General features: G+C 40.3%; 1 protein-coding gene across 1 annotated transcript in view; it reads left to right on the top strand.

Annotated features, from left to right (window-relative positions):
- Positions 1 to 15977, top strand: part of LOC137780293 (guanine nucleotide exchange factor VAV3-like) — a 39716-nt gene that overhangs the window by 13470 nt on the left and 10269 nt on the right. Inside the window, exons 12-23 of the mRNA XM_068568784.1 lie at positions 506 to 592; positions 1194 to 1279; positions 1489 to 1621; positions 3613 to 3722; positions 5400 to 5501; positions 5979 to 6070; positions 6884 to 6906; positions 8294 to 8318; positions 9999 to 10129; positions 12722 to 12787; positions 13038 to 13072; positions 13220 to 13336. Coding sequence (XP_068424885.1) covers positions 506 to 592; positions 1194 to 1279; positions 1489 to 1621; positions 3613 to 3722; positions 5400 to 5501; positions 5979 to 6070; positions 6884 to 6906; positions 8294 to 8318; positions 9999 to 10129; positions 12722 to 12787; positions 13038 to 13072; positions 13220 to 13336 — 1007 coding nt within the window. The remainder of the gene's footprint in view (positions 1 to 505; positions 593 to 1193; positions 1280 to 1488; positions 1622 to 3612; positions 3723 to 5399; positions 5502 to 5978; positions 6071 to 6883; positions 6907 to 8293; positions 8319 to 9998; positions 10130 to 12721; positions 12788 to 13037; positions 13073 to 13219; positions 13337 to 15977) is intronic.

Below are 15977 nucleotides of genomic sequence, written 5' to 3'. Positions count from 1 at the left end.
TTGAGGACACAAAAAAAGCAGCAAATGCAAAATTTTAGACGCCTCGAATGCTCGATTCATTTTTAGACAACAGTATGTACATGACGTGCATGCTCAGCTCACAGGAGCACAAAAACACCCTGACGACAAGATCAATCAATTCACATTAACATGTATCTGTCTGCCAAACTAAGATAGCATAAGCTCAGCTAACTAGTATAAGCTAGTAGAATAGGATAAGCAGCCAGCAGTTTAGGTGAGCTTAGCATTCGCTTCGCTAGATTGGAAACCGACCAGCACCTCTAAAACTTGTTATATCTGTTTTTGTTTTTATCTGTCCCGAATAAAATTTAACAATATGGTTTTATGTGGTCGACGATTCCCCGTGCCGTGTTTGAACACTTTGGTTTTAACTGTGTTTGTGCTCGCGGTGTCCTGCCCCCAGCTTCCCAAACTGAACAAACTATTCCTTTCAATGTACAAAACAGAACATTGTGTGTTAAATGTGTGTGTCTGTGTTGCCCAGGACCTGGCTCAGTTTGTCAACGAGGTGAAGAGAGATAATGAGACACTGAGGGAGATCGACCAGTACCAGAGGTCGATTGAAAACCTGGTAAATTAAATGTATTTCTATCAGCAGCTGCTCGTCTACACTTTTATACAGGTGCAAATTATCATTTTGTTTTAACACTTCCAGGTTACAGCTTCTTGATTGTTATCTGTTCATTTCCTCATCATGTATGATGATGTTTTAGACTACTGGCCTGTCACAAACAGGCATTTGAATATGTCACAAACAGGCTCTACGAAATGTATTTGGGCATTTTTAACTTTTTTCAGCCATTTTAAAGGAAACAAATAGAATAGAATAGATTAGAAAATAATCAGCAAATTCATTAATTCTAAAACTAATTGTTAGTTTCAGCCTTCAACAATTTAAATTAGTTGTTAATAGCCGCTGCGTCTTAATAACACATTTTTTACTATCATTAAACTATTTGTTAAACAGCTTTTACATTTCTGTGGGTTTCAGTGCAAAACACATCAAAGGCTGAAGATGTGTCCCTCCCCTGTGACACCTTCCTAACACATTTGAACTGTTTCATTGTATGCATTTGACCTATCAATGCATTTATTTAAAATACCTTTATTTTATACATCATTCATTTTCATTTTAACATATTCATGATAACCCTCTCTTACTTTACTTTTAGAATCAGCCTCTCATCAGCTACGGCCGACCCAAAGGTGACGGAGAGGTGCGCATGGTCTCCAGTGTTGACAAGAGGAAGCAGGACAGGTTGTTCCACTTCAACTTCACTGTCCTTAAAAGATAATTAGGTTATCAGACAGAAAAAGACACACACTAAACGTCTGATGAAGGTCACTTTACTGAAACGCAGCTGTTGAATACATTTACCATAATTGTCGACAGTGTGCAAGAACAAATTTTGATATATATATACATATATATATATATATATAACATTCTGACTTCTTATTTTGCAGACACATATTTCTTTTTGATGTGGCTGTCATTGTTTGCAAGAGAAGAGGAGACAACTACGAGATGAAGGACATACTTGACCTCAACAACTTCAAGATCACAAATAACCCTACCACCGACAGAGAGGGTAAAAAGGTCAGTTGCCTGCAAAACACAATCAACTTCCATCCACATAATTGCACAGATGCTGCCCCTGTGTGCATTTTACATTGCATTTGGATAAAGACTCTCTATCTACCGCACATTTGTATCATTTTTATGGCTCATATGAGTAAACTACACAACTAATATGAACACAATGGTGTTCATAATCTGTTTGGCTGAGGATTTCATTGCTAAAATAAATGTTGGACGCCTAATGGGAGTAATCTAGAATGATGTCCTCTCCCTTTCTGGTGGAGGGTAATCCCCCCCACACAGTTTATTCAGTATGCTATTTTTCGCCTGGCGGGAACGTTTGCAGGCCGTATCGTAGTGGAGGGGACTTGTTGATGTCTTGTTGATGTATGGCCACAGATGGCGTCTTCTCACCCCGCTGCTGATTGTTAATGTGAAACTGACACTTTGCCAGAATGCGATGGTTCTGTGTTTCCTTTTTAAATCAAAGAGACATTATCATTCTCGTTTACTTTTGTGCAATTATGATGTGTGCGTTTGATTGTCGTCTATCTGTGTGGGACATGTGGGTGGCAGTGATGGGTATTTAACAAGCCTAGTCATCGTCTTGATGTTTATTTGGGGATTATGTGTTTGCTTGACATTACTCAAGATAGTCTCTAGCACTATTTTGAAATCAACAATCTTGTACTAAACATGTAATGACACAAACAGACTGGCTGTGTCGATATTTTTTTTTTTAATCTCATCCACCTTACAATATTTTGCTGCACAAAAGTACACAGACATGCGACACAGACATAGAGATATTGTGTAACTACATTCAAGCAACATAAGCCACACACACACACACACACACACACACACACACACACACACACACACACACACACACACCGCAGGACAGAGATGCTAATATCAGGTGATGAATGTGTGCAGTCCTCCAAGGCTGCTCATAGCTATATATCATTTTCTGCTAAATGAAACTTCAGAGTGTGAATGTGGTGCCACTGAGCACCCACACAGTCATCAATGATTTAACACTCTGCAGAGCTCTAAAACACTCAGGACCTTGCAAGGCTGGCCAATCACTGCCGGGTAAACCCTACCACTTTTCCTGTTATTGTCATTATTGTTATGACACTACAAACTGGAACAGATTAGGGTGGCCAAAACGGAAAGGTTTGGGATTTGATTGAAAATTGTTCCTAAATATGCCCAAGGGTAAGGCATTTACCGTGGTAAGTGCTGCAGTGGTAGTAAATATTTGGTGGCCAGCGGTTGAAGAACGTGCAACACATTTATAGTTGCTGAAGAAAAACAGGTGAAGGACTTTTGCAATTACTTTTTGGATTGTGTTTCTACTTTTAGGATATATTTGGAAAAGGAAGAGTGAAATGTGGTTCCTGTTTTCATTGCAGTTTAAATCCTCTCTGGGACTGCAAATGTTTGACTGTACATTTACATTCACTTACCAGCAGCTAATGGTTACATCACTTTCACTCTCCAGTTACTGCATCATATTAACAGTAAATTAATGTGAGATGACAGCTGTTACCTCACAGTAGCTATGACAGTATATTACTGTGATTTAGCAATGTGCTCCTGTAGAATTACTGTATTTAACTATAACTTCACAGTTGATGTCTAAATCACTGTAATTAAGCATTATGCTGCTGTCAAATTACAACAGAATTTATACAAAACTATTGCTGCTGCTTTAAAAAAAAACAAAAAAAAACAGCTGCCAAACTCATTCTTGGTTAGTGTGTGAGCCTGCTGTTCCAAATAAATCTTAACCTCCTCCCGGGATCTATAATTTATGATATGAATTCAACTAAAAAGAGAGACAGTCAAACTAGTTGCTGAGCGATCGTGCCACCCAACATATCTAAGTGTACATTATGAGATAATCGTGTTCATGTTGCCGGGAAAGTTTCCCTTCTATGCACAAATGTGCATATGCATTCATGAGAAATTCACTCCTGCCTTCTTCCTGACCTCCACAGTGGTGCTACGGGTTCTACGTGACCCACCAGCAGGGGCACGCAGGCTTTGAGCTCTTTTTTAAAACCAGAGAGCTGAAGAAGAAGTGGCTGGATCAGTTTGAAATGGCCATGTAAGTACGCAAACACACAGTCAGGACAGTTTGTAGGCGACGCAGAAGACCCGTGTGTGTATCGCAGAGGAAAATAACTGCACTTGTATGCGCACGTGGGAGTGTGATGTTTATTTGTCTTTGTTTGAATGCATGTTGTATCAAGGCCAGGAGAGGTATTGACTCTTTCTTGTGCACTGTTTGATCAGGTCTTAGCTGTAATCAAACACACACTGCTGGCAATAGTACGATACACACACACACACACACACACGCACGTACGCACACCCACACATCGCACACTGCAGAACTACAAATAAGTCACTGTCTCTGTGGTTCTTCAAATCAATGCTTTATGCAGGTATATCTTTTTGTATTATTTTGCAACAGTGGGAGCTTTTTCTCAGGCTGATATCCTTTCTGCATCCTTTGTTATGTTTATTCAGTAGTATACACTGTTCTTTTGACATTACATGCTGATTCACTGAACAAATGCTTTGTGTTTGGGGTGAAACAATATTCCTGATATGCATACTGACTATCCGATATGGCCTTCCAAAAACAGTTTCACTTCTCACAGTGCTCTGGATTATACTTGAGATATGCACGGTCGCGAAACACTGCAGTGTGTCGGGACGTACATCAATGTGCATTTGAAATGCTTCTCCATCTCTTCTTGAACTGAAAGGAGTCACACATGAACTCATAAACCCAAATGGCCTTTGACATTTGCTCAAAACGTCAAGTGAAAATTCCTAAAACTAAAGGAAAAAAATAGCCATTTTCCATGCCCTTCTTCTTGAAACATCTATTTTTGCACAGACACAGTGCTTTTTCGTGTCTGAAAACAGCTTCATGTGCCTCTGTGCATTGGGTAATGAGACCAGAAGGGGTCCATTCAGAAAGTGAAAATTGTACCTGTAAGGAGAATGTGGGCTTCTGATGAAGGACTCACTTATGGGAGCACTCATGACAGCACTTGTGGCTTAGAATGGTGTATACAATGCAAAAACATGTGTGTCCAAGTTCCAGAAAGGCTGTTTATTTCTGCAATGCATGATGTCCCTCTCAAGTTTGTCCACATGCAACTGATTCAAGCCCTCTTCATTTGCAAGTACACATTACATTTTAGCCAGAAGTAGGAAGGAATGGACAGGAGTGACAAAGACATGATTGAGAATGTTTTGTATGTTGAGGAAACAGATCAGAAAAATATTTCCACCACTGAGACACACTGACATCGTACTTCTTGGGTCTTGACTGAAATATCTCAACAAATTTGGATGGGTTGCCATACAATTTTGTACAGATACTCTTGGGCTCTAGAGGATGAATCTTAAGGACTGTTCCTCTAGCTCCACATCGACATTCGTGATTTTGATCCCCTGACGTTTTATTTGTCCAAAACTTTAACTACGTACATCACCTGTAGCGGCGGCTGTGCATTGTGTTTAGTGATAATTAGCAAATGTGGGCATGTTAACAGACTAAATTAAGATTGTCTAAATGGTAAACATTGTACCTGCTTATTATGAGCGTGTTAGCGTTGTCATTCTGAGCAGATTAACTTGCTGAAGTTTTCATTTAGGTCAAAGCACAGTTGTGCCGAGGTGCAGCATCACAGAGCTGCCGGCTTTACTGTACACTCTTGTTTTCCTTTAAAGTTCATTCAACCATTTTTTGTTATTTTTCCCTCAGATCAAATATTCGACCAGAGAAAGCCAACCACAACACCCACCAGTTCATCATGCACACCTTTGAAAGGATCACTTCCTGTAGTTTCTGTCACCTGTTGCTCAGGTAATATTCCTACATAATGATCAGACTCTTTTGGATAATTATATAGAGCTCATAAAGTACCTGCAGACCTGAAATAGGGTGACTATCCACTGTAACTGAACACATTGTTCATGGATGCTAAATCATCATGTTATTGCACTTTTCTCTGCATATTGGAGTTATTAATGGAACACTATGGCGTTTTAAATGTAGTCTTCAGTTGGTTTTCCTCGGTTTAAAATGTAGCCTCTCATTAACTGGAATTGGCTTATTAGCACTGGGACTTAATTTAAATAGCCAGGGACTACAGACCGCTAGCTGCCTCATTTTTTGGCAGACCAAATCAGTTTTATGGTTTTGGAAAGTTGAAGGACATTTCCTGTGCCATTTTGTTTCTCATCTTGACTGCGGCAGAAGCCTAATAATTCAAAATGTCAAGGTATTTCTCGTAAGGGTGCTGTTATACATGAAATATATCCTGTGTTTTATTGTGTCAAGGGGCATCTTTAACCAGGGCTATCTCTGTCTGAAATGTGGGCTGGGGGCTCATAAAGAGTGTCTGGGTCGACTGGAGATCTGTGGGAAAACAGGTGAGATGAAATCCTTCAAAACCAATAATATAATAATAACGTATTGTGGAAATGTATAGCATCCCATGATTCCATGATATCTGCTGTGTGTATTTACATCTCTCAGAGAACATATCCTAACTTGTTGGTAACCTTTCCTATAGCTCCACCATCAGGCCTCAATTTCTACTTAATTTCTACAAAATATACAAATCTTGCCAAGAAATTTACAGAGCACAGTTATGCTCCCTAAAGGAGGACTTCATTACATTTTGGGCACTCCATAAGCTTTTCCTCGAGCACCACACATATGTTAGATCACCAAGGTTGTACATTAGCTATGTAACAGCTGGCGAACTATTGCACTTGTTGGAAAAAAAAACAAAAAAAAACCGTATCTCTCTGGATGATGTAACCCTTGACCTCCCTTACTTGCCACCCACCGGCTCAAATATCCTCCTTTATTTCCCTCTCAACGAAAAAATAACAATCTCTTATTAGAGAAACGGCAAATAATGGATAATATTCAGCAGTTCAAGCTGAATTATGCCATAAAGACAATTAGCAGTTGTTGCATTATATTCATGTGTCAAGCTAAGGTTGTGTTACAAGTGGGGGGCCTTTGTCCAGGTACAGTACCCTCCCTGAATACACAGACAGCTAAAGGCAGCTCAGGCCTTTGACAGTCCGTCTCAGCAGTAGCACGGTGGTCTTTATGCATTCTGAGGCGTGATGAGGGCCAGCAGAGGTTGACAGTTGAGGTTGTAAGTCAGGAAGCCACCACACACTCATATTGTATTCCTCTCACTGTGTCTGTCTCTCTCCCGACTGCAGATTCTGCCAAGCCAAAAGCCAAGGTAAGTCCTGGACTGCTTCTCCTCTTTGACTGAGACACAAACATAATACGTGAAGCATAACATAGCAGATGAAGTAATGACACACATGAGTTCTGATTGGCCAGACTCCTGTCAACACATAGCCGTCGGACGATGAGATCCCCTGCTGCGTCTTTCAATGCAATCAATAACAAAACTGTGGACACTATGAATTGAACACATTTACTCCTCTTCACTTTTGCTGAGGTGTTGAATTGAAGCCAGAGTGTTAAAACTAGATGTGTGAGGAATCATTATATGAAAATAAAGAAATGATCCTTTATTAATCCCACAGGGGAATACTTCTTTGCATTTAACCCATCCTTAATGAAGGAGCAGTGGGCTGCCCTGTGAGCAGCTTGGGGTTCAGTGTCTTGCTCAAGTACACTTTGACATGCAAACTATGAGGAGACTGGGGATCGAACCAGCGACCTTGGGGTTACCAAACAACCACTCATTCCCATTAGCCACATTTACCTCAAAAAGGTTTTAGCGTCATACTGCTTTTTTGCCTTCTGGTGAATATTTTTGCACCAATTTATGATTGAAATGCCTTCATTCATGGAAAGGAAAATACAAAATTCAGGCATCAGATGACAGTTAAAAATGTCTCAATATTGTCAAAAAGGCTCTTCGGTATTCTGTATTGCTTGTATATATTTATTCTCCTGTGAACACGCATGTTGTCACGCTTCCGTCCTTTTTTAGTTGTAACGTCTTTAACTGAACGTCCATTTATATCATGGGAATAATAGTCATAATACTAGAAAATGTTAGCACGCTAACACATGAAGCGGAACCTCAGTGACCTCGTAGTGGTCTCATAGCACATAATTCCTAATAAAAAGTTTTCACTTTAAAAGTCTAGATTGCATATTCATAATCTTTTGGCACATGTAAAAGCTCCACATATGTCACCACGGGTTTTTACTTTTGAAACCCTTGATTGACCCCTGATAAACAAATGCAATAAATTCTAGATTGCCGAGCAGACATTCCTGTTTCTTCAATTTGTGACTAATTTCTACTACTACTATAACTAACTAGTTTATCAAAGAAGTGAACAATATTATACCCAAATGGGTTGTAGATATTTGTAGAACAAACTTCCCCCCAAAAGACAAAATACTAAGAAACAGAATCCCAAATTTTTATTTTTTTTGTCGATCTTTTACTTTAAAATGATGAGACCAAACATCTAAGGAGTATAACACTCCCAGGTGATTGTATGACGTTCTTCAGGTTGGAATGACCTTGTCCGAGAAGTAAAAATGGCCTCTCCATATCCTCTTTCTCTCTCCATACCTATTTCTGCCTTCATTGTGTTCTTGTTTTCTTTGTCTTGCTTACATTTGCTCTCCATTCACAGGAAAACACAACACCACCAGACCCAGGTCAGTATGGCTCGACCACTTCACCACTTTTGTGGACCTGCTAAGGGCTTTTTAAGCTGCTTTCATCTTGGCCCTGCAACAAATCAGAAACACAGACAGGATGAAAAGGAGATGGATATTTGGAGGACAGAGTGAGACCTGGAGGAGATAGATGGTGGTTTAAAGCTAACCCTCAGATGTTGTCATCCCGTCCCCCCCTCACATTTGTGATCAAATATGACTCAACCCACACCCCGAAAAAATAAATCCAGGGACATGTGACATGAATCCCTCCTGCTCACACACAGGGTTCTAAGGAGGAAATGAGCAACAGCAGTTTCCTTTTCACAAGCATATTTGAGAATAACAATTGAATAATAGGATGCAGAAGGAATCCTTATCCCATGCACAACAAAAAAGCCCTTTTCTCACAGCGTGCCGTGACGCCGAAACTCAAGGCGGCATTGAAATGAATTGGAGTGGGTGGAATCATTACGAGGTCTACGGCAGAAGAGATGTTGGCAGGAAGGCACTTCCAGCAGTCTCTATGCCTCAACCTTAACCGCTGAGCTGTGCCTTTGTGTTAAATCAGTTTCCATAAGGGGCTTCATGAGAAAGACAGCCGCGGCCGTGCTTATTGTTCTTATTAAAAACGTGAATGTTGGATATTCAATTCATCTGAGGTCACCGTCAGCCAATAATTTCCTCGGGCTGGTTTGCAGGGGAGCCGTAGCTTGCAAGGAGATGTGCCTGAGGGGTGTAGATGTGTGAGTCTGTGGAGAGTAAGTGGCTGTGTCTTTTATGTTGGCAGGGGTGTTTAGTCTTGGCCTCAGCCGGATGCTTGTGGCTGTGTTTGTCTGCTATGCTGAAGAAAGATTGGCGCTGCAATGTACAGGACTCAAAGAGATTCATTTCCTGCAAGAGTATGGTGGATGGTGCCATTCTCGTGCTTTAGATACATGGACATGTTGGAGATCATTTGAGCTAAAACAGTTAGAACAATGACAGGAAGGACATTTAATTTGTACACTGCATGATTGGTGCAATAGATTAAAAACGTTTTTTTGCCCATGTTTTGACACATCAGTGCTGTCAATACCATACAACGCCGTTGCGATGGAGAATTGAGTTTATCGCGCTCAAAGCCTTGCAAACATATATTTTAAAAAGCATTTTAACCGCAGCCAAAAATCTTGTAGTTGTCAAAAGCACCTTGTTGAAGTGATATAGAAGTGTCAGTAGACTGTGACATTGCTTTTGTCAGTAAAACAAAGGTCAGAAATCAAATGAAATGCACACATATTGTTATGATATCGGCTCGGGCGAGGTTACACTTGGCTCTATTGCGAGTAAAAGCTCCCTGCAAACCTGAAAGCATTAGAATTACAATTTCAGTTAAAGTAAGTATTAACATCACGTTTAACTCCTCGCGTCGAGCCGAATACTTTGAATATATGAGCTTTCTATTTCAGTCATATCTGAGCAACATAGCGCTCTGCGATTCAAAAGCCTATTACTTATTTCTAGAGCTCATCAGCGCTGCCCTCGTCCTTCATACAGGGTTGCAGTATTTTGGATCTATTACCTAAAAGTAATGAATCTGGCTACCCTCGTGCACCTGCTGTATGTTCCTTTTTAGACTCTCCGATACATGTTAAAAACGTGTGAGTTTGAATGTGTTTGTATTCCCTGTCTCTTTAGGTTTACCCAGGATGCTTGTGATCAGAGACTACAGTGGCCTCCCCTGTCCCCAGTGTGGGCCCCCACTAAGCATTCACGCGGGGGATGTCATTGAACTGATGTTTGCCGACCTGCACAGCTCCTGGTGGCAGGTGCGTGTCTCGCAGCTCATCTTGGTTTTATCTCGACATCTGTGACTCCATGAAAAAATAACATGTCACGGCTCATCGGGTTGCCTCGGTGCACGCACTGCCTCTGCAGTGTCGTGGGTCGGAAGCCATGTTGCGTGTCACCTCTGCTCTCTTACTTCTGGATGTCCCACTATCTGCAAAAGCTTTAAACGTGTATTAATGGGGTGACATCAACCGTTGATCTCCCTTTGGCCATTATTGTTCATAAATTACAACTGATATTGGCGTTGTTGCATCACATCCTGTGTCCCGTCAGGTGAGCCGTGACTTTTATATTATTATGAGGTCAGTGTTAATTAGAAATATCAGTGGAAGATCTCTATGAACCCTTCAGAACCACAGTTGCATTCATAATGGGGCGTATATCTGTTCTTCCAGTCCTCAGATTGAATCATAGCCTACAACAGATGATCTAACCAATTAGTGGCATTAGTTGATTAATTGAGTGCCACTCGGAGACAATAAAACAGCAGACACCGGAGCCTCTGGAGGACGTTTTAATGGTTGCTGCACAGCCTCATGTACAGGCACATTTAGCAACCATCTCATGAGGTCAGCCAAAGGTTGACAGCGTTTGACCTTATCTATTTTTGAAAGCATGGTCGATTTATCTGGGGTCTTGCGGCGGCCTCCCTAGCTGTTTCTCACTCTGCTTTACGGTGGCATTAAAGCCTCATCCTCCAGTTGGTGCTGCTCCAATCAGGCTGCAGTCTTTGCCAACGGCGCGGCTGGGAGTTGGCGGTTTGCCTGATTTCCTATGCTCCATGTTTCTCTCTGTTGTGACAGAGCACAAGGTGGAGGGTGAGGACATGAATGCGAGGAGACTTCTTGTAAGCCGAAAGGACGGCTAGCAGAATGTCATGCTGCAGACCTGATGGCACTGCATTGTTTGTTACATGGTAACTAGGCTGGGAGGAGATCATTAAAAGGAATTAAATGATCATACACATCTGTGTCAATAACTGTCCCGTGCATAATTATACTGCAACAAGGCTATCCACCAAAACAATGATTTCTTTTTTTAAACCCTTTTTGTTGGGCTATGCGGGGTAGGATTTGCATTAATATCAACAGCACCGGTGCAAGGCAATGTAAAAGACACTGTATCCATCGTGATGAAATGTTGTCTGTTAAATATATTTATGTTTTGGAGTCTGTGTTGTTCACGTTCACTAATCCGCAAAAGAAATCTGCAGTGACTGCCAAATGCATGTCAACAAGCCGGTGGCAGTAATGAGCTTACGAAATGTAGGGTGCATGGTAAAAGACGATTAAGAAGTCTACAATCTCCAAAAACAATACAAGTTTCAACTCGTGCGAAACAGAAGCGACGCAGGTCCTCTCAACTTGTTTGTTAGGTCTTGCGGTCTCACGCAATAAGTTTTGGTGGGTAAAAACTGAATCTAAAGAAAACCCTGGTAGTTCGTAATGAAACCTCCACAGGGTACCTTTAATCTTCAGCATCCCCCGTGGCGCCAGAGGATGGAATTACAGTACATTGAGAATTCATATCCCCTGTTACCCAGAAGGCAATTATCCCCCATCCCACTGGCAGAACAATACAATCAATCACTGTAATTTCATTTGATCCTTTGGCTGCTGCCTATTTATGCCAACAGAGTAATAAGTTTAATCTTTATCATACGCTTATCGAAGGCATAACAAATAGAGAGGGGCTCTCAAAAAACCTTTGATGAAATGTTATTACACAGAATGAATCATAGAGATGGGTAAAGATTCGCTTTCCAATCTAGTTACTGCCGGGGCTTGCACGCTCCCAAAAAGCATTTCATACACATAATAAAGAGGAGTGAGGAGGAAAGCATAAACAGGGCAGGAAGCTGAATGAGGAGCTCCACATGCCCTCAACACTTACTGTCTTCTCAGATTGACTCAATGGACTTCAAATTGACCTCAAACTCGTAACTGGTAACTCAATTGATCTTTAGCTTAATATTGATAAGTGTGTCTATATATATATATATATCTACTGTATAATATATACGGTATATACAGTATGTATGTCTCCAAGATGTACATGATCGAGAATTAAGGTTATAAAATAAACTAAAGATCAATGCATCTATATGGCGAGGCAAGTTTGTAAGTTCGTATGAAAATCACGTAATTTGTTTCACTAAAATGTTTTTTTCAAGTGGGATAAAAAAAAAGTCTGTCCACACATGTTTGTTGAAGGAAATAATGAATTTCATATACAGTCTGTGTTATGCTTGAGGCAGGATAGCTAAAATGCAATTGTTAGTCTTTAGTGCAAGCCAGAGAGCTCACGCTGTTTGTATATTCAAAGACTAGAATACGATCCATTATTTAGTGTTAAACGAGCCTCTTGTTTTGATGCAGTACAAATCTAACTGCCGGCAGAGTTTGAACCATAATTAACTTGGGCTGCAAATTAGATGTACTGCTTGTTGTGTACTAATTGCTGAGGATTTATTGAAGTGAGTATGGGAGGGGAAGAAAGAAAGAGAGAGAAAGAGGTGTATTTGCTCCCAGACATATATAATGCGATTAACAAGCCAGTTGCTGTTGCAGGGAAAAATTCTGGCGACAAGCAAGATTGGCTTCTTTCCAAGTGATGCTGTGAGGCCTTGCCCATGTGTAAGTGTGCATATTTCTTTTGTAATCAATAACACACATTTAGTGTGATTACAATGCATTTGGTGGATAATGGCTTCTATTGATGTCTTGGCAAAGAAATGTAGTGCTTTTCAATTGCACTTTATCGCTGTAGAAGAGTGATTTTAGCCATTAGATGTGGCTTGAATATCATATTACCACAAATGACCTCCACCCCTTGTGTATTGACTCCATAAAAACACAAAATAAGCACAATTGTTTTCCTTGCCAGGTTCCCAAACCTGTCGATTACTCTGCCCATCTCTGGTAAGCAATGAAAACAAATGGCTGTAAATTGCTCTAGATAACCACAAGTCATTTTCACTCTTTATTGATTGTATTGACTGTCCTCATCCTCATGTTCAGAATGACTTATTGCAGTGCAAGGGCAGTAGTTGTTTATGGGTGGTTCAGGTTTGCAGGTCCTATGGAGAGATACCATGCTGAGGTGGAGCTTCTGGACCGAGAAAACGGCACATATCTGGTTCGGCACAGGAGTAAAGAGTGCACTGAATACGCCATCAGTATAAAGTAAGTGACATGACGCCTTGTTTCTCTTCATTTCCAATATAAATATACAATTTCACTCACTACAGTTCACCAATAATGGTGGAATAAACAAAACACACATAGTCAGCAGCAGCCTCGTGGGCTAAAAAACACCTTATTCTGAGAGGCGAGAAGTGAGTGGCGAGAATCATTCAAGCAAACAAAATGCCCACATGCAAATAATAGCTCAGCACAATGTGGTGTGGTGGATGAAAACAAGCAGCTCATCAAATGTTAAAAGTGGATGGGCGCAGCAGAAGGAGGTCATGCTATGTTCCCCTCATGCCAGTGAAAAACAAGAAGTTATGATGACTTTATTGTCATAAAGTTTGGAACAAAGTTTGTCTGGTCTGATGGATCACAGTTGAATGTAGATGGTGGGGGACAGAATTAAGTTTAAAGGGTTGTTTCATCCAAATTGCAAAAATACACATGTTCTCACTCACTGTCTCGTCTTATCAAGCAAAGAGTTTTGGCCAGATTTAAGATCTCTGTGTTAAAGCGTTCAGTTTTTTGATTCAAAAACATACTGTTAAACTTGGGGGCCCTGAATTTTAATGCTTTACAGAAACCATGGTATGACATTCATTCTTCTGAAAGCTGGCTATCAATTTAGACATGGCATTTGGAATAAAGAAAGGTGCAATTAGTCAGAAAGTATTGCTACTCATGTAGCTCACTTGTGACCTGAAATAGAATCAGTTAAGTGCACTAATGTCTTTCGGATGTTGTTTTTGCCATAACATCAGTGATTTTTTTAAAAATTTGACATAAACCTGAACTTAAGAGATGGGCATATGAGCAGCTGCTCATAACATCTTTGTGTTCAGTACTTCTTGTTCAGTACCTTAGCAGTTCACTCTTTAATGACTGATTTACAAGATAGAAATGCAGTTGTTGTTTATGATACAGAAGAAAACTGTGAACAGCAAGGTCTATTTCAAGAAAGAAACGTTGCGGTAGTTTTTTTCTAAGGCTCAAACATGAAATTCTGCTTTAGCTAGAGGTAAATACATATTCATTAACCCGGGCAAAAAAAAAGCAAAACTTTCTCCACGGCTAGACACTCAAGGTCATTTAGAATATGTTTTTTGTTATAATTTCAGTATTCAGCCTGTGTTATTGTTAGTTATCTAAGTTTTTGGCTCACGGTTTGTTTGAACCTACATCCTAAACATTGTTCAGGTTCATTTTAGTTTACCCTGACAGTCGGCTCAGTCTTTGCATCGCAGCTAATTGCAGCATGAGGAAGAGGTGGAATTGGATGAACTATTTTTCCATCAATCTCTTGTCCGTCTCTTGTGCCCAGATATCTGTTCAAGGAGAGCCTGATAGCTTTGCATCAACACTATTTGCTGCTCTTTGGCTATCAGTCTTAGAAATGTATTTCAAAAGATGGCTAGTAATGCGTGTTTGAATTTAAGATAAAAAAAAAAAAAACATCCATCCCTTTAGGCCTCAATAAATGGCTGCTTTATCTGCAAGTTGAGTGCCTCCGTAGCTGCTTTTTGAAATACAACACTGGATATTTAACCAGCGAATATCTTTCAGGCTCCATCAAAGCTTGTTCAGTCTTAAGAAAAAGGGCTATCTAGTCCCCCCGACCTGACATGACAGCTCCGAGAGATTATAACGATTGAGGGTGCACTCTGAAACAGTGTTTGGATGTTAAGACTATTTAGCCCAGTGACACACCATTCCAGCCCATTTGGTTTGGTGGACTCATCGCGTCCCTCATTCAAAACTTTGATGTACAGGGCCGGTTTCTGAACACTCCAATCCTAATTGCCTGTCTCACTGCTTAAGATCATTATCAGAATGGCCGTTTGAGATAATGGAGCTTTATATGAGAGCTGCTAATCAACTGGAACTGTCTGGTGTCACTAGACACTGCAGTTTGTGTGCGTGTGTGTGTGTGTGTGTGTGTGTGTGTGTGTGTGTGTGTGTGTGCGTGTGTGTGTGTTGAAAGATGCTTGTGTGTATGTTTGAGTGTGCAGCCTTGGGAGCCTATAGGGGGAAGGACATACTCACCAAAAAGGGCTCTTCTGTCTCCATGTGTTATGCACTATATAACTCAACACACATCAATAATGCATGACTCGCCATACATTCATAATATATATGTGAATTTGCAACATGATCATATGCCCCTTACACATTATACACTGCATTGGAAGATTTACAATGTGGATCTATTTTCAGTGTGACTTGCACATCACCACGTGGGAGACATGCAATATATAAGACTGTGCTTTCAATTGGCTTGACAGCACCCCCCCATTGAAGCCTGCAGTATGTATGTACTGAACAGTGTGTTTTCAAGGTTGGGCAGTAATATTAAAAAAAAGTAGCTTGCCTGAGCTACTATTCTCACATGACTTATGATTAATTGATAATTTCATAATTTAATTAAGCCTGTGCCATACAATCTCACATACTCTATAGTATGTTTTACAGTTATTTGTGATCCATCTTTCGATGTTGGATTAATTGAGCACGCTAAATGCGTCTTGGTAAAAAAAAAAAAAAAGGATTTGACATAAAGTTAACACAAAAATAAAATCGAGAAATAATGAGAAGAACATTTTCTTTTTTCAAAGCCTTTTGACTAACAGCAGAAAAG

The sequence above is a fragment of the Clinocottus analis genome, unplaced genomic scaffold, assembly GCF_023055335.1.
Source record: "Clinocottus analis isolate CAN_PGR_092001 unplaced genomic scaffold, fCliAna1.0.p SCAF_11, whole genome shotgun sequence".
Lineage (NCBI taxonomy): Eukaryota > Metazoa > Chordata > Actinopteri > Perciformes > Cottidae > Clinocottus > Clinocottus analis.
This window is presented reverse-complemented; position numbering and strand designations above follow the sequence as displayed.